Source organism: Vicugna pacos, chromosome 7 (genome assembly GCF_048564905.1).
Source record: "Vicugna pacos chromosome 7, VicPac4, whole genome shotgun sequence".
In the NCBI taxonomy this organism is placed as follows: domain Eukaryota; kingdom Metazoa; phylum Chordata; class Mammalia; order Artiodactyla; family Camelidae; genus Vicugna; species Vicugna pacos.
Window position 1 is genome coordinate 75,518,266 of NC_132993.1, and position 23,819 is coordinate 75,542,084.

The window sequence follows — 23,819 nt, forward strand, 5'->3', positions numbered from 1 at the left end:
CTAGTAGACCTCTTAATCAGCAGTCTCATTATTTCTGACAGTCCATCCCTATAAACCTAGACTTGCTGCCAGGAAATGCTCTACCAACATTAGGTACAATATGTAAGGTGTGACGTGTGGTGGGAGTAGTATTACTAACAGATCACAACTACAATGACTGCTACCACTTCTACTATATAACCCAACTCACTTTCAACTCATCGAGTGTGACACTTCACAAATGTGTCTTCATTTTTCCCTAGTCTCATACCTTTGGTCTTTTTATCTTCCCTCTTAGAGCTCTATAAATTCTATGTATTGGAAATAACATGTCAGCTAATTTTACTATTATTTTTCCTTTTTTATTTACTCATTTTCTCATTTCTGTACAGTAAACATATATCATTTATATAAGTTAGAAATATTTAAAGTAAAAAAATCCTACTCACTGTAGCCCAGCTCCATTTTTCGCCTTTTCTAAAAGTGAAGCCTTCAAATTCTCACCCCTTGTCCAATCCAGAAGTGATCTTTTTGTGCTCTAAACTTCTCAGGAGCACTATCTAGCATTCACTTACCGTCTTACATATTACTTTTACGCACATTTTTTAAATCCCCCTAGAATAAATTATTAGCTCTCCCCCCCCAAAAAAACCTCCACATTTATTCTCCTTCTGTGTGTCTCCCACAAATGTAACTTTTGGGCACCTAAGAAGTATTAATTACATGTGATATAAACATCTTCTTGCTTTGTTTAGAAGCAGTCTCCTTTACTTCCCAAGTCTTTAATTCTCAAAGATTTTTTTCATTTTGTCATAATGGGAAAGTCATTTAGCCTCTGAGGCTTGATTCCTTACACTAAAGATCATAATATCCTCTATTTCATAGTTACTCCAATAGCAAAAACAAAACAAAAAACTCATGTATTATATGAAATATAATAGAAAGCTGTTAATAAAATGTACAATTTGACTAAAAACTACTTTAATTTCAGATAAAGCATTTAATACATATATATGGAAAAAAATTCCTGTAATACAGATTAAAACTGAATTAGATGTTTAAAATTACCAGCATTAGGGCTACCATCTAGCCATTTACATAACACAAGTGACTAGAATACTTTTCTTCAAAAATGTAATAAATACAGATACAATCTTCTATAAAGTTGCCTTATATAAAAATTATTTAACTTCAATGTTGAGCGCATTGAGAACATAGCTATTTTTGGTTTCCAAGACTTCCTTAAATGAAGAACCAAGAGTTACCATCATGCAACAGATTACAAAGTCTAATACCAGTTCAGGGACCAACTTTATTTGCAGTGAATTAAAATGTAAATGCTATTATTTACATTTTCAATCTACAAACAGATATATAAAGTAAAATGCTCACTGAAGCATCTGAGGTGACTTTGCTTTTCTATAAATACTAGTTGTATCACTTGCTTTTTCTTCTATCTGTTCATACCATGGGCTAAGTATTATTTTTCTGGACCATTTAAGAAATCTACTGTGACTATATTTTTAATAAATAGGCTTATCTTAAATGTCACCTAAAAAAAAACACCTTAACTACTTCATAAAGGAAATGTCATATTTCTTATTTTTATGCTACTGCTGCCATCTAGTGAAAATTTTGAGAACTGGATCATTCTGAAAAACACATCATTAAAAAAAATGCATACTGTCAATGTGCAAAGTACATATATGAGGAATAAGAACAAATTACAAATTTCTTTCTTACAAATATATTTAAAAAAATTTTGTCTTCATTAAATTATATTTCTATAATCAATTTAATCATGAATCCACTTTTAATTTAACCAGTAAGATAATTATAATCATTTAAAGATTCCTTTATTGAAAAAAGAAAAAGTCCAGAAACATCAAGCTGATTTTTGCATTGAGTTGTAACTGTAAATATATGCAAATTCAGTGATAGGCTGAAAGATTGTATATGTGGAGTTTCAGTTACTTACCAAGGACATAGTTCATGAAATAGTTAGAACAGTAACATAAGCTGACCAAAAATCTAAATGTTAAAACACTATCGATTACACTATCTAAAGAATTCCAAAAAGATAAAGATGATATATAATAACCTATCATTAAGCTTACCTGGGAAAAGATATTTGCCGTTGGAGCAACTCTGCTGTCCACAATACTATATAATATTGCTAACAATCTGTCTAATGGAAATGGTTTTGGTCCGAGGAGATGATTGCTTGTCTATAAGAAAAAAGAACATGGATTTTCTTCTTATACCAGAGCACTCACTTTCTGTACTATAAATTCCCAATAACACCACATTTACACTGTATATAATTCTGCAAAGAGGCTAATAAATTTAACTTGCAGTCTATTAAGTTAAAACTTTACCTCATATAATCATGATTTACCTTTTAACATTTTCTTCGGTATGTTCTGATTTAGCATCAACAAATGTTAATCACAGAAAAGAACTCACAAGTCATCCAGTCTAGTCCTGAACATCACCCATATTTTGCTGTTGTAACCAGATGTTAAGTGATTTAGCCAAGTCATTGGTCAAGATAGTGTACCCGTAAAACTAAGGTGTAGACCCTAATCTCTAGACTAGAACTTACGACTAATTCCTCACTGTTCTTCTTTGTGCCACTGCCTGAAAAATGTATTTGTTCAGCAATAATAGTTCTAAAAGATGAGTTATAGTAAATACCAGCTTAGAAAATGAATGGAATTTTAGTTATGTGAATAAGCCATCAGCCTAAAACAATGTAAAATTTATTAAAAATTTTAAAGATTGTAAAATATTCATACTTGTCAACAAAGTCAATGGTACAATTGTCAAGAGAAAGGGCAGTGCTCAAGGTCTATTAAATAGATTAGATAATTCTTTTAGGTAATTTTAGTAGCAATGTAAGAATTTAAGTACTCTATATTAGCAATGAGAAGCTTTATTTACATGCATGGGAATAACTATTTTTTTAAGAGAATGACTATAAAAACAACCTATTCAGAATTACAGAATATCTTAGCTATTTGTATCTAGAAGATAGTTTAGAAATCATTTTCCAGGGAAGTTTATATGTTTTTCTCATTAAACACTTCAATTTAGAAAAGATGTTAATAAATACCAATGTACCCACTGCCCAATTTTATCACACGCTAACATTATACAACGTTTGCAAAGAAAGCATTAGATCATGTCACGGGTAAAATGAGGCTTCCCTTTGCACCCCTCCAATATCCCACTCTTCCCTTCCCTCCCTGGAAGGAACCACTATCCAGAATTCGGAGTTTTTATCATTTTCATGACAATTTTTATGACACTACACCATACATAACCATAAACCATATACACATTGTTTGCATGATCTAATATTTCATATAAATGATATCATTTTGAATATATCACTCTCTACCAAATTGCTTTTTTCTTTCCACATTACATTTCTGAGATTTATCTACATTGATATACGCAGCTCTAGTCCATTTTTAAACTACCCTACAGAATTCCATTTTATGACAAATCACTATCAACTTTAAATATTAATCACTCTAATTCATCACTAATAATACTATGATGGTCAATCCTGTATGCATGTATGAGTTTCTCTGTGGGGCTGCTCAATTAAAGTAGAGGGCAGAGAATGCTATGCATTTGCCAAGACTGCTTCTTCTTGGGCACGTAAGAAGACCTCAGTTTCTTCTGCAGTTAGACTAGATGCTATATGACTGAGTTCTGGCCAATGGAATATGGGTGAAAGTGATGTAAGCTATTTTCAAACCTGGCCTTTCAAACCACTGGATCCTTTAGTCTTCTTTTCCTCTGTGGCAACTTTGGAGGCTACCATGTTTCACCTGACAACACTATATGATGAAAGACAACCAAGCAACTCATATTCAACTGTGTCATGAGCAATATATAAATTTTTGTTACATTAAGCCACCGAGGGTTAGGTAGTTTGTTTTTCACTACAATATCTCCCAGCCTATCCTGCCCATTATGAAGTACATTCACGTATTAACTTTATTAGACATGATCACCCTACAGAATATGCAGACTCTTATTCTTCCATATTACCACCAACACTTGGAATCATCAGATACTTTTTAGTTTTGCCTCTCTGAGAGTGTGAAACAATAAGTCACTGTTGTTTAAAGTTGCATCTCTCTCATTAGTGAATGAGGCTGATGATCATGTCACGTTTGTTAGACATTCAAGTTCCTTTTTGTATCATTTACACATTTATCTACTGGATTTCTGCCTTTTTCTTATTGGTTTATACGGGTCTTTAAAAATCCTAGATACTAGTCATTTGTTAGTTGTATGAGTTCAAAGAACAGTGGTTAAATTATGGAAGGCTTTGGATTCAGAAAGTCCTGAAATTGGATGTTGGTTCTACCATATTAACTACGTAATTTTTGGCAGGTTACTGAATTTCTCTTGAATATTCAGTTTCCTCATCTAGAAAATGAGGATAACTTGATAGTAACCATATTCAGTAGGTTATTGTGAGAATTAAGTAAGATCACATGCAGAGTTTAACAGTGTTTGACTTATGGTGCCCAATAGCTTTTACTATTATCATTATGATAATCTTATTAATGTAATTTTTCTTTTCTACACAAATGCCTTGAAAACAGGAAATGTTTTATTCACCATTTTTATCCCTAGAACTTGGGAGACTGTTAGTTAAGTAAATGAATCAATGAAAGGATAATGAATAAAGTGGCGTTAGAGGAAAGAAAGAAAAAAATAAAGGTAAATGTTGAGATATCTAAGTGGATTTGGCATCTCTGTCCTCATTAACACTTAGAAGTGACCTGAGGTTAATAAAAATTACCTAAATTCCTGAAGTGTTGAGAATAATGTGGGAAGCAATTCAGGATGAGAATCACGCTGTGAAAGCTGCTGATACTTTTCTGATTTTCACTTTAAATTTTGTGATTAGAAAACACATTTCCAATTTAAAACTAAAGTGGTCCAGTGTCACGTAGGGCATACAACACTCATATTCTTCACTGAACTGATTTTGTGTACTATAAATGCAAAATGGATTCCCATCTAGAGAGAAAGGCAAAGTCTGAGAATTACCTCACTGGATTTGTATAGCTCATTAGAAAGAATTAAGGTCTGTACAAATGGAAAAAAGAATTAAAAAAAGAAACCAAATAAAACAAAATTTTAAGGAGATAAAATGGAATAAAAATTGGTGTCAAGTTAAATTAAAAAAATAGAGACAGGAACATAAACTTAGAGTTATAGATATTTATACCAGAAAAACTAAAACTAGGCACAACTAAAAGAAGTTTAATTGTGGGGAATGGGACTATGGATAAGGAAAGGAAAAATGTTGCTTTTCCACATAAATGAACTGGCAAGTAATCTGGTACAAAATACATGTATTAGTTGAACTGAAAAGTAAAATCTTAAAAAATGAGTGTCAAGTGAGGATACACAGAGAAAAAGAATTATACAACTGAAGATGTATAACAGATTTAAAACAACTATTATGATAACTGTTCATGTGGTTTGCTTTTTAATGTTTGATGATCTGAATAAACTGAGAGCTTCATGAGGGCAGAGATAATGGCTGTTTTGTTCTCCACTATGTCCATAGCATCTAACAGAGTGCTTGGCATAAAGTAAGCATTCAATCAAGATTTCAAGAAGAGAGGAAACAAAAAAACCCCAAAGAATTTGTAAGTGTACACAGATTTTAGTGAGTAAGCCCAGATTTTAAAATGACATAAACCAAAGACGAAAGAGTCTACCATAAAAGTCAAATCCATAAGAATACATCAGAAGAACTAGAGTTCATCCTGAACTAGTGACAACTTCATGTTTTTGCTTATACACTTCCCTCTGTCAAGACTGTCCTCTTAGACTTGTACAAAACCACTCACTCCACAAATATGGTCTAAAGTGCCAGCTCCTTCACCGTTCACAGTCTTCACTGATCAGCACTCATATATCTCCCTTCTCAAAATTCTTAAATAATTTTCTCTGTCTAAAGAATAAGGCCTAAAATTCTGAGTTTTATGTTCATTCTTTAATTTTCTTCATTCATTCATTTATTCATTCAACTTATTCAGTTGTTCAATAAACACCCACCACATACCAACAAGTGCCAGTACAAAGGTGAATAGATGGGCTTCCTTCCCATGGGGAACTGGTGAGTGAAGAAAGTCTTCCACAACTTAGCCTCAACTGATTTTTCTCTCAAAGTCACTGTACACTCCAGCCAACTATATTTCATTATTTCTTTTATATACCCTATATTTTCTCACCTATGCTTCTTGGCTCAAATCATTTCCTCAACTGGAATGTCTTCCTCTCCAATCTCTGCATATTTAATACTTACCATTCTTAAGTGCCCACTCGAAATGCAAGCCCTACTACAAATCCTTTGGACTACCCCAGCCAGAAGAACTCTCTCTTCCTAACAATCCTTTATGACCCAAAGCAGCTACACATATAAGAAAGAGGGTACAAAGTCAATGATCTGCCTAGGGTGGAAAGCCTAATCAGAGATGTCTCAGTGAAAGGGCACACCAGAAAAGCCTTTCCATGCCAAGCAAATGGATTTGGTAAGGAAGTTTGCCGGCCAAATCTGGCTCTGTGTGAATGGAGGAAAAAAGTCTTCTCTGTGGCTTTTAACTAAAAGCCAGAGCTAATGCTAATACATGGGAAAAATTCACAACATTTTTTTCCCTAGGCTGAGAACTGAATTTCAAATGACCCCAGGTTACTGGTGTTCATAAGTGCTGGCACAGAGTAGATGTAAAACCGTTCTACAGGAACACATCTCAGGCCTGAAAAATTTCACAGATTAAGTTCAGCAAACAATTAAAAATAATAAAATGTTCAGGAAACAACATATATGTGCACAAGTCAGCAAAAATAGAAAATTTGGAATTTGACAGACATTTCTAATACTGAAATATAAGAAAGAATATAAAATAAGTTTACATTAAAGAAAAATATCATGTCGAAAAATATTAAAGTGATCAAATAGACCTGAAATGAACCAGTAAAACTTCTGAAGATTACAAATAAGATTACTGAAATTACAAAGCTGATGTAAACAGCACATTAGACAAAGCTGAAAATAAGTACAGAGAACTGAAGAAATTACCTAGACTATCACACACAAGAGATGAAAGGGAATGAAGAATATCAAAGACGTACGAAACAAAGAGGGCGGAGTGAAAAGGTAAACAGTGTCTCAGAAAGATATGTTAAAGAGAACAGAGAGGAAATATTTGAAAAGTTAATGACTGAGAATTTACCAGAATTAAATAAAGGCATCATTATCCAAAGTTGGGACGCAAAACTAATACAAAGTGAAAAGAAATTCAAACCCAGATACATCACAGTGAAACTGTTAAGATCTCTAAAGTAAAAGGAGGAGAACCTGAAAGCAACCAGAGAAAACAGAGTAATAACAAAGGAATAACAGACTAACAGCAGGTTTTTCAGCAGCAACAATAGAGCCAGAAGACAGTAAAACAATGTCCTCAATTTAGAAGTGTATACTGAGCAAAAGTGCTGTTAACAGTGAGACTGAGAAAACTCTCAGCTTCTACAGTACAAAGTCTATAGTTCCAACTTCTCTGTCTTCTGCCAAGAGAAACTAAAGTGATTTAGATGAACAAATGTTCTACAACAGTCTAAATGCTCCTTTCACCAATTTCAATCTTGCCCCACATCCCTGCCTCCAAATTCAAAGGTGCTTAGTGCTTCTAACTTCTAAGCTTTTCTAGATTCTTCAGATCAAATCAGCTTGCTTTACTTTAGGGGTTAGGTTTCTGGTCTGCTTAGTCACCAGTGTATCTACCTACTATCCAATTCCAAATTTTATAAATCTCTCATCTACTTAGTCCTCATTAGTTTACCATCTTTGTGGGTGTTTCAAAGGTGAAAAGAGGAAAACTAGTTGTATTTAGTTAAAAATCCCAGGATGACCCTTTTCATCTATGAATTCACTAAAAACTATTTTGTCAATTCACTTTTATCTCTAGAACCAGTTCACCTGAATTGTGCCTTCAATCACTGTATTCAACATACCAAAATACTACCACAACATTAAAATGGTACCATATCAATACAAATAACTTCTTATATCCAAATGACTAATACAATTATGGATTTATACACTTCCTATAATATCCTAAATTCATAAGTTTTTCCCATTAGAGAAATTACAATGTAAATACCTTTTCATGTTTCTTTTGAAAGTTGGTTTTCTTGATTTTCCCATGATGCTGCAATTAAGGAAAATAATTTTTAGGATGAAAGATAGTATGCCACAAAAACAGAAAGCACAATTTGTTTAAAATCTTAAGCTTTTTTATTTTATTCTAATTATCAACTAAAATATCACCATAAAATATCAACATTTTTTAGGCTTTTTAAATTAGACTCTGATTGTATGTAAGATTACTTCTGAATGCAAATAAAGAGGTTTTAAAATAAAATAGTGATATTTCCTAAAAGAACTTAGCACATTTATTTCTATAAAAACAAAACTTACAAAGATAAATGAACTTTTATTCATTCTGTATGGCAGGCTGTCAATTCAAATAAAATTGAGAGCATTTAGTTAAGCACTTGGGATTCAATAGTGGGAAAAAAATAGATGCAGTCCTTGCCCTCTTGAAACTAAAGACTAGTGGTAGAGATAGGCAAAAAATAGATAAAAATGTATTATAATATGTTAATAATAAATCAAACTACACACTATTTTTTTCAAGAAAACAACTTTAAAATGAGATTTCTCCAACTAATGTACATGCAGAGAGGCTTCTGAATGTCCTGAATAATGATGAATGGAGTAAATGACACTACAGTAGGAGCTTTAGAACAACAAAGGAGTTACTACCCTTAAAATTATTCCCATCTCTCGTATTTTTATCAAAATCTTATTTATATATATTTTAAAATCTAGAATTATTATCTAAGGTATATCTGAACCCTTCCGTGAAACTACCTACTTCACCCATTCAGGTTGTGATCTTAAAGTGAGAAATGAAGAATAAATGATCAAAGGGAAAAAAAAAGTAGGTGGAATTTGAGTACGCAGAGATTGGAGATGAAGAAATTCTAGATGGAGAAATCCCTGTAATCAAGTGTGGAGAGCGAGGTGGAAAAACACCCATGTTCTGGAAACAGAAAAGTTCAGTTTGACTGAATTTTGTATTAATCAGCTTTGTAATTAGATTTGTTTAGGATGTGTACTAAAATGTATCTAGTTGCAAAAATAATTTTTACCTACTTAATATACAAGATTAATTAATGCCTTGGTAAGACAGAGCAAGTGGTTATACAGAGAAGACCATACAGAGCAGCTGAGTTCATTATGGAGAAGAGCCAGTATTTGCTTAGGTGGAAGGTGACTGAGGTAATGGCTCATGTATCTCAAAGAAAACCCATTTGGAAGTTTGTTGAGTGTACAGTATTCTCCATTGTTGGATAAAGTTCTTAGTGCCTCTAGATTTTATTATCAATATTCATTTCAGGAAAATCATGCTGTTCTTTGTTGACTTTCTATGGGATCATGGATCATTTTCAGACTAACTTGTGTTTGTCTTTCAAGATTCAGCAACCAATGTTACCTCCTCCGTGAAGCCTTCCTTCCTCAACACTTCCAAGTTGTTTATCATATCACACCTGTCAGACACTAATACAATCTTTTTAGCCTGTCTGCTCCACTACCATCCCCACCCCAAAAGTAGCACTCACTTATTCCCAATATTCCACAGTAAGTTCTCAAATAACACTGCTGACTAGCAAAGGGAAAGTTAGAAAAATCTTTAGAGAATAAGTCCTAAATACATATTTAGCAATGTCTTATTCTAGTCTCTGCCCTTTACAAATTTACAGGTGCTGAGGAATTTCAAAATATTCTCTAGATCTTCAAAAATAAAGGGAAAAGAAATAATGATTACCTTAAGAAAAAACCTCTTGTCAGTTCTTGCTGGATTGTATGAAGCGAGGTATGCAGCGATTAGAATAAACTTCGAGTAATATGGAAGTTCTACATGAGTATATGCTGAGAGGCCTGTGCAACAAAATATTCTCATGAAGGTTTTCAATAGGCTACTACTAGACTTCTCTTTTCTCATTTATCTTTTGACTTCCTTCCATATGGTACCCTCCAGTCAAAATGATCTTCAAGTGCCCTGAGCTTAAAGTGCTTGATTAATGATGGTGCTGGAGGTGAACATTATTAACAGTATGCTCTGCCCATTCTATTATTTTTGTTTGGTTCCTACTATTCTGAAGTCTAAATCCTACCCATTCTGCCCTTCAAAGCCACACTCTCCATTAAACACTCCCTGTTGCCCCACTACCACACCAAAACAGAAAAATCTGTCTCTAATGTGAATTACTCTTTGTATATTTTCCTTATGACCCACATAACTTTATACCTTACATTAAGAGTTAATTAAACATGAGTTACACTTCTTACTAAGCAACAGTGTTCACTGAAGGAGTCACATCTAAAATTGTTTTTGTATCTCAACAGTATCTTGAACAAAGAAAATAAGTGGATGAATAAATAAAACAACAGAGTCAGTCAAGCAGCAATGATTTTTACAGGACAGGAACAAGGAATCTGGGATTTACTGAATCCCTAGTATGTGTAAGACACTGTGCTAGGTGCTTTACTTAAGCATCTTTGAAGCTTTGCAGTAATTTAAAGCTAGATATTCTTTCCATTTTGGATGAAGACACTGAGTTGGGCTAAAGGTCATACAGTTAGTTTGCAGCAGAGCAGACCAATCACTGCAGGTTGTTTTTTAAACTCCAGAATCTATTTCTTTCCATTACAACACACAACTGAAAAATTACTTGTATAGCATCTCAAGCATTTAGAAACCAAAATAGAATCTCAATAATACTTCATTTCATACCACTTCCCCAACCACTAGCTATTGACCTAATTTTCAAATACGAATATTTTAGATTATTTTTTTTTTAAAGTAAAAGTTGACCCTTGAATAATGGGAGTGGGAGAGTGTTAGGAGCACTGACACCCCCTCTCCCATGGAGTAGATACTCTACAAATAACTTTTAACTACCCTAAAACTTAACTACTGACAGCCTACTGTTGATTGGAAGCCTAACTAATAAAATAAACAGTCGATTAACATGTATTTTATATATGTATATATAAATATATTTTATGCATTCATGACATACCTAACTTTCTTCATTCTTTTGGTATTTTTAGGCTATGTAGTTCACCTGAGTTTTTTTCAAGTTGTCGTATATCTCAAAAAAAATTTCCAATGTATTTACTGAAAAAAATCTGTGTATAAGCAAAACCATACAGTTCAAACCTGAGTAGTTTATGGGTCAACTGTAGTTCTATTAGGATAAACCTGAAGTCACAGTTTCTTTAAAGAAAACAAAAGCACAAAGCTTTCAAACTACAACCAAATGAAATGCATCTCCTAAACTACATTAACATAAAATTGAATTTTATCCCATGAAACTCATGAAATACATGAATACTGAGATAAAGTTATGTATACAACTGATTGTTTTAACACAAGCATTTAAAGAAATATAAACTGCTTGATTTCCACATGATAGAAACCAATATGTGGAAGTAGAAAACTGGTATGCAAACTTTATTTCCTCCAATTACATTGGCACCTTGCTCTGATTACACTGGCATCTTAAATGAAAATATTATGGTAGTTTGTAAGTTCTCTTTTACAACACCGCTGACTTATGTGATCTTTAGTGTTAACTTTAGTATCTTGATTATTAGTAATCAATGAAAGAAGTGTCTCTGGTAACTGTCTCAACACTTCCTTTGATACCTTTCAGTTGTTCTGAATCTGTGTCACCTTTTTGCAGCTTTTCCCACTGTGAACTGAAAGAAAATAGCAGAGCAATAACGGATTGAAACATATAAAATCAATACACTGTATTTTAAACAGAGCCTTAGAAAAACTAAATTTTTTTGATTTATTGATAAAATACATTTAATTTCCTTATAAACAAGATAAGAAATATATACGTTTGTACCTCTACAAAAATCATTCAGTGTCTATTAGAACAATATGAACTTATATACCAATGCCCAGATATTAATTTTTTTAAATATCTTTTCCTCCAGTCATAATCATGAAGCTATCAAAAGCCAGCAACAAAGAACATCACTTACCACTCAACTCCCAATATTTCAGTTACCATATGAAATTGTTACACACCATTTCTAAACTCCAAAACAATCCCTTAAAGTAAGTATTATTATATTAGAAAACTGAGCCCCACAGGTTAAGTTGTCCAAGGACACCCAGTCAGTCAGTAGTGGAGCTAAGAGCTGAATCCTTGTAGAATGCCTGCAGAGTTCATGCTATTTTCACTGCTCTACTCTGGTCTTATTTGCATTTAAAACTATTAAACAGCCCTAAATATTACTAAGATTATGAAGTGAACTTGGTATAACAAAGCAAATTCCTCAGGAAACACAAGATTGCCCAGGGAAACAAATTTTAGCTGTATGATCCTGAATAAATCAATAACCTTATAAAAATGAGGCAATAATATACTTTTCACTTTTTTATACTTTCTCTCTCCTTAAATGTCTCAAAAATGTTGCTCACTTGTCTTCTTTATTAGATTCACTTTCCTTTGTAAACTACTTACCTTTTGCCTAGAAGCTCAGAGACAGTTGTTTACCTAATTTTTAATTTAAAGTCTAAGAATATTACAAGGAAATCTCTGTAATAAGCTGAAAAATGGTCTCCCAAGGACGTTGATGTCCAAATCCCTAGAACCTACAAATGTTACCTTATGTGGTAAAAGGGACTTTGCAGATGTGACTCACTTAAGGAGTTGAGATGGGGAGATTACTCTGAATTATCCTGGTGGACTCAATGTGATCTAACAGAAAAACAATGGGAAGTCAGACATTTAAAAAAAAACGATACACTGCTGGCTGTGAAAATGCCGGAAGGAGCCATACACCAAGAAATTCAAGTAGCCTCTAGATGCTGCAAAAGGCAAAAAACCAGATTCTCCCCAAAAGCCTCAGAAAAAAAACCTAGCCCTGTGCTCTCATTTTAGGCTTCTGATATCTGAAATTGTATAAAATGATAGATGTGTACTGTTTTTTAAGCTACTAATGTGTGGTAATCTATTACAGATTAACAGACTAGGACAGCCTGGGAAGTGAGCATTCTGGGTCAAATTAAAAGATAAACCTTTAATATGTACAGCCAAGTCTCTTACTTCTGGAAAGTTTTGTTAGATTACAGTTTTACATCTTATTTCAAACCCATTTTTTTCCTTTTCTATCTTTAGGAACTCCAATTATACATCTGCCTTTCACATTTATTGCATTCTACTTGATTATTTTTACCCGTTCAGTTTTGTATTCTTTGTTGTTTTCATCCCTCTCCTCAATATACTTTTTAAAATTCTTAGTTGAATCTATACTCCCTTGTATATCTTAAAATTTCATTTTCATCTCTGAGATGATTGCTTTTGCTTGAATTTCATTCCTGTGTTTGGTCAATTTTTGTTTCACAGCCTCTAGTTCTTTGCCCATTTACTGAGCTGTTCAATTTCTAATTTAAAGTATTTTTTTTATATCTGAAAATGCTTATTTAAAAATTTTAAGTCAGGCTGGAGTACTGTGTTACAGTATTCCTCTACCTTATTCTGGGTAGGAAGAGGGGAATTTTCATCAGTTAAAATGCATATTTTCTGTTTATTATAATACCTTTATAAGGCTTCCTTATTTTTTCTCTTCATTTTGAAATGCCTAACATTTGCTTGGATCAGCAATAACAGATGATTTATGAACCCAGGGGTATGGGTTTGGGATGGCTTATTAGAGTCTTAATTCTAAAGTGCTCTCATCTCCAAGAAAAATGAAATACAGTTTCTTTAATACAGTAAATTTTCAGAGGGAAGGACTGCTTATCCTCTGATTTTGTCATTCTCTTTTTGATGAGGGTTGTGTGATATTATCTTTAATTTCTACCCCTTGCTTCTTTCTTTACCACCAAGCCTCCAAGGGATGCCATGTCCTTCAAAATCACCTCTGTCTCCTCTCAAGAAAGTACTTTCCCAAGCCTGTCATGTTAATTCTTGTCCTATGTACTCTTGAAACACTTTCTTTTGATTCTCCAATGGCCAATGCTAATAATCCTTCAAGTCTCACCTATTCTCACTACGGTCCCACTCAGGGTTGACCTCTCTTTCTGGAGGTGATTTCATTTGTATTTGATAACTACAAGTCAACCCTATCTCTTGTCCTCACTGTCCTCTCCGCTTTTCCTTGTAGTCTTTAACTTTCCACTTCAGCATGAGCCCAGAGCTGGCCCTACTGGCCTTGGTTATTTCACTATTTACATATAAATTGAAGTCTGTAGTCAACTCTGTAGACTCCTAGTTATACTGCAGGCAAGGGTTTTGAGTGATTTTATTTGCTCTCCTTATTGATCTCATGGCAAAAAATGGATTTAGGTGACCATCATTATCCTGTGGGAAACTGAAAGTCTTTCTATTACTATGTAACAGTCATTTTAACTAGCATCCAAATTTTTCTACCTTTACAAGATCAGATTACAAATTTTTCTATCCTGTGACTTCCAAAAATTCTCATCAAATGACTTTTTATTATTAAAAAGAGGAGTAACAGTATCTTTGTAATGTTTCTACTTATTCAGAAACTATTAAATTCTTATAATTGGCTAATTAAATCAAAACCAAAGTAAAGTGGTTATAGAATAAGGTATTTATGAAAGAAAATGGTAACAAAATCGATTAGAAAGTGAGAAGAGACAAAACCACTGATGTTTTTAAATTTCCTATATTGCTTTGTAATGCAGGCTTAACCTAACACCTATAAGGAACTTCATTATTCACAAATCATTTTCACATATATTATTGAAATCTTCTAAGGATTGTTGGAGGAGGAAGTCAAGGTCTAGAGGTTTTAGGTGACTTGCCAAGACATCATGAGTCAGAAATCAAAATCATGTTCTCACTACACTGTGTATGTGCGACCATGTCTCCTGAGCAGTTTCACTACTATGAAATTCTTATAATAGACAAATGTAGATTTATGACTTGATTTATACATTCCTTTAATAATCAATTTTTCATTATACCATTCAAATATCTAACACAAATATAAAAAACAAAAACTCAAACTGATTTTCCTGTAGCTTTCCAGATTTTTAAAAATGAGCAATTATTAGAAATACGCCTTGGGTAACTTACTGCCTAAAAATTGTTTGCCCTTCCCAAAATAATAAGAAAGGATTCAAACCACAAGAGTTTTTTCCCAATGTGAAGAAGGTAAAGGAAAACATGTACACTTTAGTAAATATCCCAAATAAAGATAAAGAAATAATACACATACTAAATAGAAGATTACCTTGATACTTCCCTGAGGTAAACAGTCTGCATGGCTTTCTTCAAATGAGGTTCAATATTTCTCCAGAGTTTGCGAGTATCACGTTCACTTGCTACTCCAAAGGGGAAGAAATTCCAGTAATTTAGATCTTATAGAAATTTTTTCAAAATAAGTATTATTAAGTAAAATTGTAGTTACCTTCTCCTTTAACCACAGGTTCACAATATTTAGGAAAATTAAGCACTGCCTGTAAACGAAGAAGAAAATGAGAAAAAAAGCACTTATCTACCATAATTAGAAATTATTTTTCAAGTGAAATTTTTATTAGAATTCAGACAATTTTATTTCAATATAACTGCTCAAGCAAAATGTTATTATCACTACAATAATAAAACCACACTTATCAATAACAATAGTAAAACAACATGCAGAATATTCCTTAATTGGAATCCCACCTAATGTATTGTACTCTAGATATGAAGTAACATAACAAAGCATAATTTGTAATTTTAGGTCAGAATTATGTCACAAAGGAACACAAAATATACAATAAAATACCTTGAGTCCAAAGAAGTAATCCATTATTTTTCAAGGTCTGAATATTCTCACAAATTAAACATCATCTAGTTCAGTACAACTCAAATTATATGACTGGCAGCATTACCTGAGATTGTTATAAATACAAGTTCTTGGCACCATGCCAGACATACTAGATCAAAATCTCTGAGGATGAGACCCAGGAATCTAAGTCTTAACAGTCCATCTAGGAATTCTATGTACTCTCAAGTCAGAGAAGCACTAACTAATCATAATTACTTAATAGTTTTCCATGAATCAATATCAAGATTCTACTGAAAGATAGTTTAAGCAAATTGATTAAAAAATGCTGTTGTAATTTATTAATATTAATTTGGTCAAAGTATTTCATACTGAAATGATTCAATAATAAAACACTAAAGAAAAGATGTACATAAATGTGTAACCGTACAATCTCAAATTAAGAAGATAACAGAGAACTAAGAACCAAATTCCTGAAGTAGATTTTCCTATATTCTATCATAAAAAGTAACTCATAAGAGCAAAAAAATCTTCCAAATTCTGCTAATATTAAACATAGAGAGGCCAACTTTCCTAACTTAGTTTCCAATTTTCAGATCCAACGACTGGTTAATGACACTAAAACGTCTTAATATTAGTAGTAACTGGTGAACAACTTGGATAAATAAAAATATACTGCTTTCTTTCTTGGTCAAAACATTAAAATATAAGTTTCATCATTTACAATAGCAGTTAAATGTCAGTAAAGATAATTTTAGGAGACTATTTCCCAGTTTTACTTTAATAAATTATTATTTTCCCCACGTCATTCCATAATAACTTACTGAATTTGTAACGAGTACATTTATGTCCAAATACATTTTCTATATTTAGGTAAATCTTATTAATAAGTAAAATTTTGCAAATAAAATATCTGTCCAAATACAAAATACTTTTCACAACTTTGTCTACTAACATTCAAACATACTCTCCAATATTATGCCCTTTCCTCCTGTATTAATCTTTAAATATAAGCAAATTCTCACTTCTCTATATTGAGATTATTTACAGCATAATCTAAATTCAAGCCCACTGGTATTTTAAACAGTCCTCCCAATACCCAGAGAATTAAAATAAAAAAGGCTACCAACAAAAATCACAAAAATAATTTCAAAGCCCAAACAGAAATAATTTTAGATGATTTTTGATATTATAAAATTTCACTACCACTGTACATTCCCCCCCGTAGCTTCTATTATGTCTTAGCACTTAAGTATATGGTTACTGTAAACTCGTCATATCAATGAAAGGGGGTGGTAGGAGAGAGGGGGTGACAGATGACCATGTGTTCAGCAAATATTCATGTACAGAATGTAACAGAAGAAGCATAATTATCAAGAGTTACTTATAGCCACCTGTTATCTCATTTATTCCTGACAACTGCACTTTTATTATGCCCATTTGTCAGCCGAGGAAACAGAAGCAAAATATAATTTGCCTACAGGCACACAGAGATTCCATTGTTTGAATTTATGATTATGGATTTGTGAGATGTTCTGGGAATGTTACTTCTAAACCAACAAAGATGCCATGCTATCAAAGCCTGATTCAGGTGAAACAGAGAGAATATTTCTTTTTATATTGCAAAGAAAAATTTGCATTACTTTAAGAAGCAAAACAAACTATTATAAATACTGAACAGGTAGCTGTAAGATAGGATAGGCAATTCAAGAAGTTCTTCCAATTCTTCCTCAGTGAGATTTTCAGCAAGTTTTCGTTATTTTATTTGAAATTATTTGTTAGAAAATAATCTGATACATGTATATTGTAGTAAGCAGAATTCTTAAATACCCCCAAGACTTCCCATCTCTGGTGTACACACACCTTCTCTCAGTTATTCAATCAAACACTAATTTAGGTACTGCTATGAAGGGATTTTGGAGATGCAATTAAAAGTCTCAAAGATTATACTACGGGAGAGTTAAAAATAAAGAAAGAATCAGATGAGTCTGACCCAATCACATGAGACCTTTAAAAGCAAAAAGTGTTCTCCGGCTGTTTGCAGAAGTCAGAGGTTAGGTGCACGAGAAGGATTCAACATGCCTTTGCTGGTCTGTAGATGGAGAGTGACACGTGACATTCTTCCAACCAAAAGGAACTGAAGTCTGTCAACAATCTTGACAGAAGCTCTTGAATGAGCTTGGAAGAGATTTTCCCCAGAACCTCAAGATAAGAATATAGTTCAGCCAAAACTTTAATTGTAGTCTAAAATAACCTAAGAAGAGAAGCCAGCATTGCAGTGCCTGGATTTCTGACCCACAGAACTGTGATCTAACAAGCGTATGCTGTTTTAAGCCACTAATTTGTGGTAATTTGTTATGCAGCAATAGAAAACTAATACACATACTATGGTACAAATATAAAAACATATTTGAAGGACAAGTAGAAATACTTTCTGAACTGTTTTGCCTTTTTATTTTTATTTACATTTTACTTCTGAAACATTAGAGAAACAAAACTCAGAACTGAAAACATTTGCATTAATAGTAATTTATAAGAATTTTTACCAAGCAATGAGGCTTTACTACGTGCCAGGTCTTACTATTCCAAGTTCTCTACATGCACTAACTCATCTAATCCTCTAAATTATCCTACGAGGTAGACATTACTGTTATCATCTCCATTTTACAAAGAAGTTAAATTATGCTTTGATTCTCTTCCTCTTCTAAAGATCAGCCACAGAAAGCTCCCCACTTTTAAAGGCTCATGTGATTAGGTGAGAGCCACCCTGATAATTGTCCTCTCTTAAAACAGGATATCCTGAAGCTAGGCAGATTTGGGGAAGAAAAAAAAAAGATTACTTTGGACTGCTCAGCAGCATGTGAAATAGCCAAGTTATGTGTGAGGCAGAGAAGTCTGTACTGTGTGAGTAGCTTCACTGTGCAAGCTCTCTTCACTCCTGCTGCCCAGAACCCATTCCTCCCACTCTTCAAACATCCACGGGCATCTACCTAGCACCACACTCAAAAATACAATCAACACTTCTAATCCCTAGCAATTCTAATCCTATATCAAACACAGCTATATTACTCAATCAAAATAATTCACAAAAAGTAAATGATCTTCCCAGACATCAATTGCAATTTAAAAGGAGACAATTTATCCAAATGACAGTGTTGTTAGTAATATCACCTAATATTGTTATATTTATTATTTACCAGCACTTAGCAGAGTGTATATCATTTTGTACCCAAAGAAATCATCTAAGGTATGTATTCTTGGTCCCACTATAGAAATGGGGAAACTAAAGTACAGAAAAATTAAGTATAATCTCAACATGACAGAGTTGAGGTACTTTAATATTGAGTCCCCTGCTAATTCTATCATATATACTTCAATTATTTGGCACCCTCTTCTTAGATACTATGTCACTAGTCACAGGGCCAAACAAAACAAAACAACAACAAAAACAGGCATTAGAAACCTGAAACTGAACTCCAAAAGATTACTAAGCTCTGGCTAAGTAATTCATTTTTCTGAGTAATTTCTAAGAAAATTACGATATTTGGAGGGAAAAAGATTTAAAATACAATTAAATTTAATGTGACAGATACTTAAAACATCATGCATAACTAAAACTTTGGAAAATAAACTGCTTGGGATTCATATGAGTATAAAAATAACTTTTCAGTTGACTCTTCAAAAATTACAATTACTATTTTTTAGGAGTATTGTAAGAACTGTCAGAAAAGACAAACCTAGCTGAATATTCACAGTAATTCTTTACTTTCTCCTGTTTTATGCTTCTCTCACAGTTAGCTTCCCAAAAAATACTTAAAGAAATATCTATTCCTAAAGCAAATTTAAAAGCACATACATAGAAAAAATTTCTAAAAGAATGTTTTGCAGGTGATTTATTAAACTCTCAAGAAATATGGCACTTTTTTGAAACTAATAATATATATTTACTTGAAGGAAAAACGAAAATACAGAAAATATATCTTTATTATCCTGTTTTACATATGCAGAAAAATAAGAACACTATCTTATTTTTGCTTAAAGGTGCTTAAAGATCATTTATTTATTAGTATTACCAGCAGTAGTAAAGGCTTAAACCATATTTCAAGCTTCAAGTTTATGAATATGATGTAACAATAACAAAAAAAGCTGTAACCTCATTCCTAAATAAAATCCTCAGTGAACCTCAAAGGACTTTACAGAAAACATATTTCAATTTTACATTTTCTTTTTCTACAAAGAGTTTCCCTAAATAATTCCTCCTTCTTGTACTTAATAACTTACTTTGAAATGGCTGTCAGCACAGATTCCCAGAGGATTCAAGGACATCGGTGCTAAAGAGTGGAAACTACAACTTACTTCCCACGAAGGACAGTGAGTGGATGAGTATTTATTCCTGACTCATCTCACCTAGGGATCGTGCACTGACCCTCTCCTCTGTTAGCCCCTAAGAATCCCAGACATTCAGCTTCCTGAGAGATGTTAGTGATGAGCTTGAACTAGAACAGCTTGTCTTTTGTTTCTTCCCTACTCAGAAGATGCTTGAAATCTACACTTAAATCAGAAGACGCCTTAAAATTTTAAACTCCCAAATATGTACTACATATGAACACAATTTTAAATGGTCATCTTCTCCTATATTCTATCTCAGATACACACTGAATCCCTCTAAGTAATTTTTCAGAGCAAAGAAAATGTACTAAGAAATACAGACTCTGTTCCTTTGAAAGTAACTGTTTTCTAGCCTTAGATACATTACTGTTTTCTGTTACATGGGGATAAGATCTTAAGTATTAATAAAATGTTTCTAAAAAGGAAACCAGATATTCTTGCCTCCTTCCTTTTAGATCCTCACAATTAGACAGGTCAAAATTAAATATGATAATTAAAGTATGTATGTTCGTTACAATTAAAGTAAAATATGATCATTTTCCAAACTGACTATGAAGTATAAACAGATACTCTGTTTTAAAAAAAGTTTTTAGAATAATCTCATATAAATATTAAAAGCAATCCTTTATTATAAAGATTACTAACTTAAGGTCAGTGGCTAATAAAAGACTAGTATAAACCCTCTGATCATACTCAAATTCACCTAGATTCCAGACCACTATCACTATATACCTAAAACTGAAAAAAATTTGTTACAAAAAATTAGCCGAGATATAAAATTGCTTATTAAGTTTTCACAACTCCTTTTTGTTAATCTTCATTTAAATTTTAATAAAGTTCTACATTTTCTACAATTAGAAAAAAGAGAAAGGAAGAAATTTAAAAAACTTGTAAGGAAGTGTAGAAAGACATAACTAAAGATGAATGAAAGTTTTCTTAACAGGTCAAAGTTTGTACTAACCCACAGACTTCTACCTTTTTATGGTATATTGGCCTCAAAAGGCTATATCCAAATACATTTTCAACTTCTAACCTATTTCACACCATTTCTACATGGAAAAGTATTAAAAGATGTACATTTGTTTTTAAAGCAAAATGCTCACTCACCAGATGTCGGAGCTCTTTCAAATCTCGACAGACGGTATAGAAAACTCCGAGAAGAATATTAATGTAGGCAGCATAGAAATCAGCTGAATACTCTGGAGGATAATCATGGGACAAGATCTTTTGAAGGTTCCCTGTTTACAGGATAGAAGTGAACAGAAATGATTGACTGAGCACCCTATTTAGACCATCTAGCATTTTTACAACAAAGGTTAAAACAATAAATACACAGTTTCAGCAATTACTAAGGAATAAAAAAGTTACAAAATTAGAATAGAAAAGTAATACATATTTCGAAACTGAAGTAAAAGAATTATGAATCTCATGTTCTTAAAAAATTACTAAATTTTACTTAAGATAAATATTAAGCAATGACATCTAGAGAAAATCTCAAGAACCTTATTATAGGCAACATCAACATCAAGGGTGAAAAATAATATGGATTCCAGTTTTTCCGTCAATTCAGTAAATTAACAAGGGGTATTGCATAAACCACCACCAAACTGGAAAATGCTCTTCATTTTTTGTAAAATGAAAAATTCTTTATACACTATCACACGTTTAAAGTCCTAAGCCTGTATTTTATCCTGCTAGAAAAATCATATTGTAGAAGCACAGTTAAAATTAAAGAGAAACAATCACCTATTATTCAAAATTTCCCAGTTATTGTACCTGAATCAGTTACTCACTCATTCTGTATTGCAATTCCCTCTGACTTCTGGGTGTAATGGTCTCTTCAGACATGTCAGTTAAGAGTACTCTGAATATGACTAGTACTTTAAGCCTGGTTCTACAGGGTTCAAGACTTTCACAATACTTACAAGTGAAAACTCTTACAAGATATTCTGATCATGTCAATTTCCTGTTGTCTAAAGATTCCATTAAGTGAGCATTTTTACCATGGACACTTTGCCATTTATCATCAATCCTTGATTTTAACTACTCTCTTCTTCCTCACAATCAGTTAGACATAGGTGCAAGATTAAACAATATATATGGCCTATCAATGGATATTAATAAACAGGAATTTAGAAATAGCTATATTAAGGGGATCTTTTAAATAGGGCAGTTGGCCAAAACAAACAATAGCCCAAGAGTACATTTCAAAGCCTTATCTCATGCCTAGAAATATTATCCAAAAGGAATTTCAGATAGAGATCGTTACTGCATCTGCATCTTTATAACACAACCACTGGAAAAAGTACACAAAGTCCAAAACTTTGTATTTTCACATTCTAATAGCAAGTTTAAATTTAATGTTACTAAGCTTTTTAAAACACAAATATTTGATACACTAAAAGCTAATGCTTAAAACTTGGAGATAAAGTTATGTATATATAATGGCTGCCAAATAACTGGACAGATGGAAGAGAGGAGAGGAAGGGAAAGAGGGAAGGGATGAATGGCTAGACAGATGAACATACATAGACAAAAAAGGTGGTCTCTAAATGCATGGATGAGGAAATCTGGAATTCAGTAAAAGTCTCCAGCTCAGACTACATTCCTAAGTGTCTTCTGAACATCTCTATCTAGATATCCCTTAGAGGTGACGCTCAGTGCCTCATATGAAAGCTGATCAGATGTGACCACTGGCCCATTTCAGTTCCGGTTAGAGTCTTGTAAGAATTAGAATTCTCATCCTGTTGCTGTAAAAGCAGACCAGTTGCTTAGTTAGAGACTACAGACAAAATCTCAGAGTACAACTCTACATTAACGAAGTCATGCCAGCTGTAATAGTTTAGGACTACTCAATCTTAGGAAAAATCCCATCTCTAACAGAAAGCTGAAAACAGCATACTAACAGGTAGTAACTAAAGAGAAGAAGAAAGTATTTGATCAGTCTCTTGTCTTAAAATTTCACTATCAAAGTATGGTCTAACAACCAAGAATAACAATTTTTAACTTGGAAAGGGACTTCTGCTTCCAGTCATGAGGGAGTAAAGGGGTCCAGAAATTCTCTCCTAGAGCAAACAACTAAAAACTAAACAAATCATACAGAACACCTATTTTCAGACATGAAACAAAAGACAATAAATGGCTGTGAGACTTGAGAAAAGGGAAACAGTCAAGGAGTCTTACTATCAGCCAGGCTTTCAAACTAGAGGTAATTTTTTTTCCTTAAGGAGCCCATGAATCTCAGTGAGTTGAGGAGACAAAGATTAGAGTAGAGAGAGCTAAGGCAGCTAGAAATTGCACGGTAGAATACTTAAGAAGGAAGTTATGCAGAGAAAGAGCTCCAGAAGTGTACATAGGGATTGTCCTTGATTCTGGGCTAATAAATAACCATATGTATATGCACAGAGTAAAACCTCATAAAGACAAGCAAGAACAACTTCTGGGGAAAAAAATTACTGGAGTGCCATAAGTCAAACAATTTCCAGAGTTCAGACAGGGCTATGAACTGTTCATGTTG

General features: G+C 33.0%; 1 protein-coding gene across 1 annotated transcript in view; it reads right to left on the reverse strand.

Annotated features, from left to right (window-relative positions):
- ORC5 (origin recognition complex subunit 5) overlaps window positions 1–23,819 on the reverse strand; it is a 70,746-nt gene that overhangs the window by 27,089 nt on the left and 19,838 nt on the right. The window contains exons 6-12 of the mRNA XM_006198497.4: window positions 21,410–21,540; window positions 15,554–15,602; window positions 15,377–15,467; window positions 11,802–11,854; window positions 9,915–10,027; window positions 8,184–8,231; window positions 2,097–2,207 (exon numbers count right to left, since the gene is read on the reverse strand). Coding sequence (XP_006198559.1) covers window positions 2,097–2,207; window positions 8,184–8,231; window positions 9,915–10,027; window positions 11,802–11,854; window positions 15,377–15,467; window positions 15,554–15,602; window positions 21,410–21,540 — 596 coding nt within the window. The remainder of the gene's footprint in view (window positions 1–2,096; window positions 2,208–8,183; window positions 8,232–9,914; window positions 10,028–11,801; window positions 11,855–15,376; window positions 15,468–15,553; window positions 15,603–21,409; window positions 21,541–23,819) is intronic.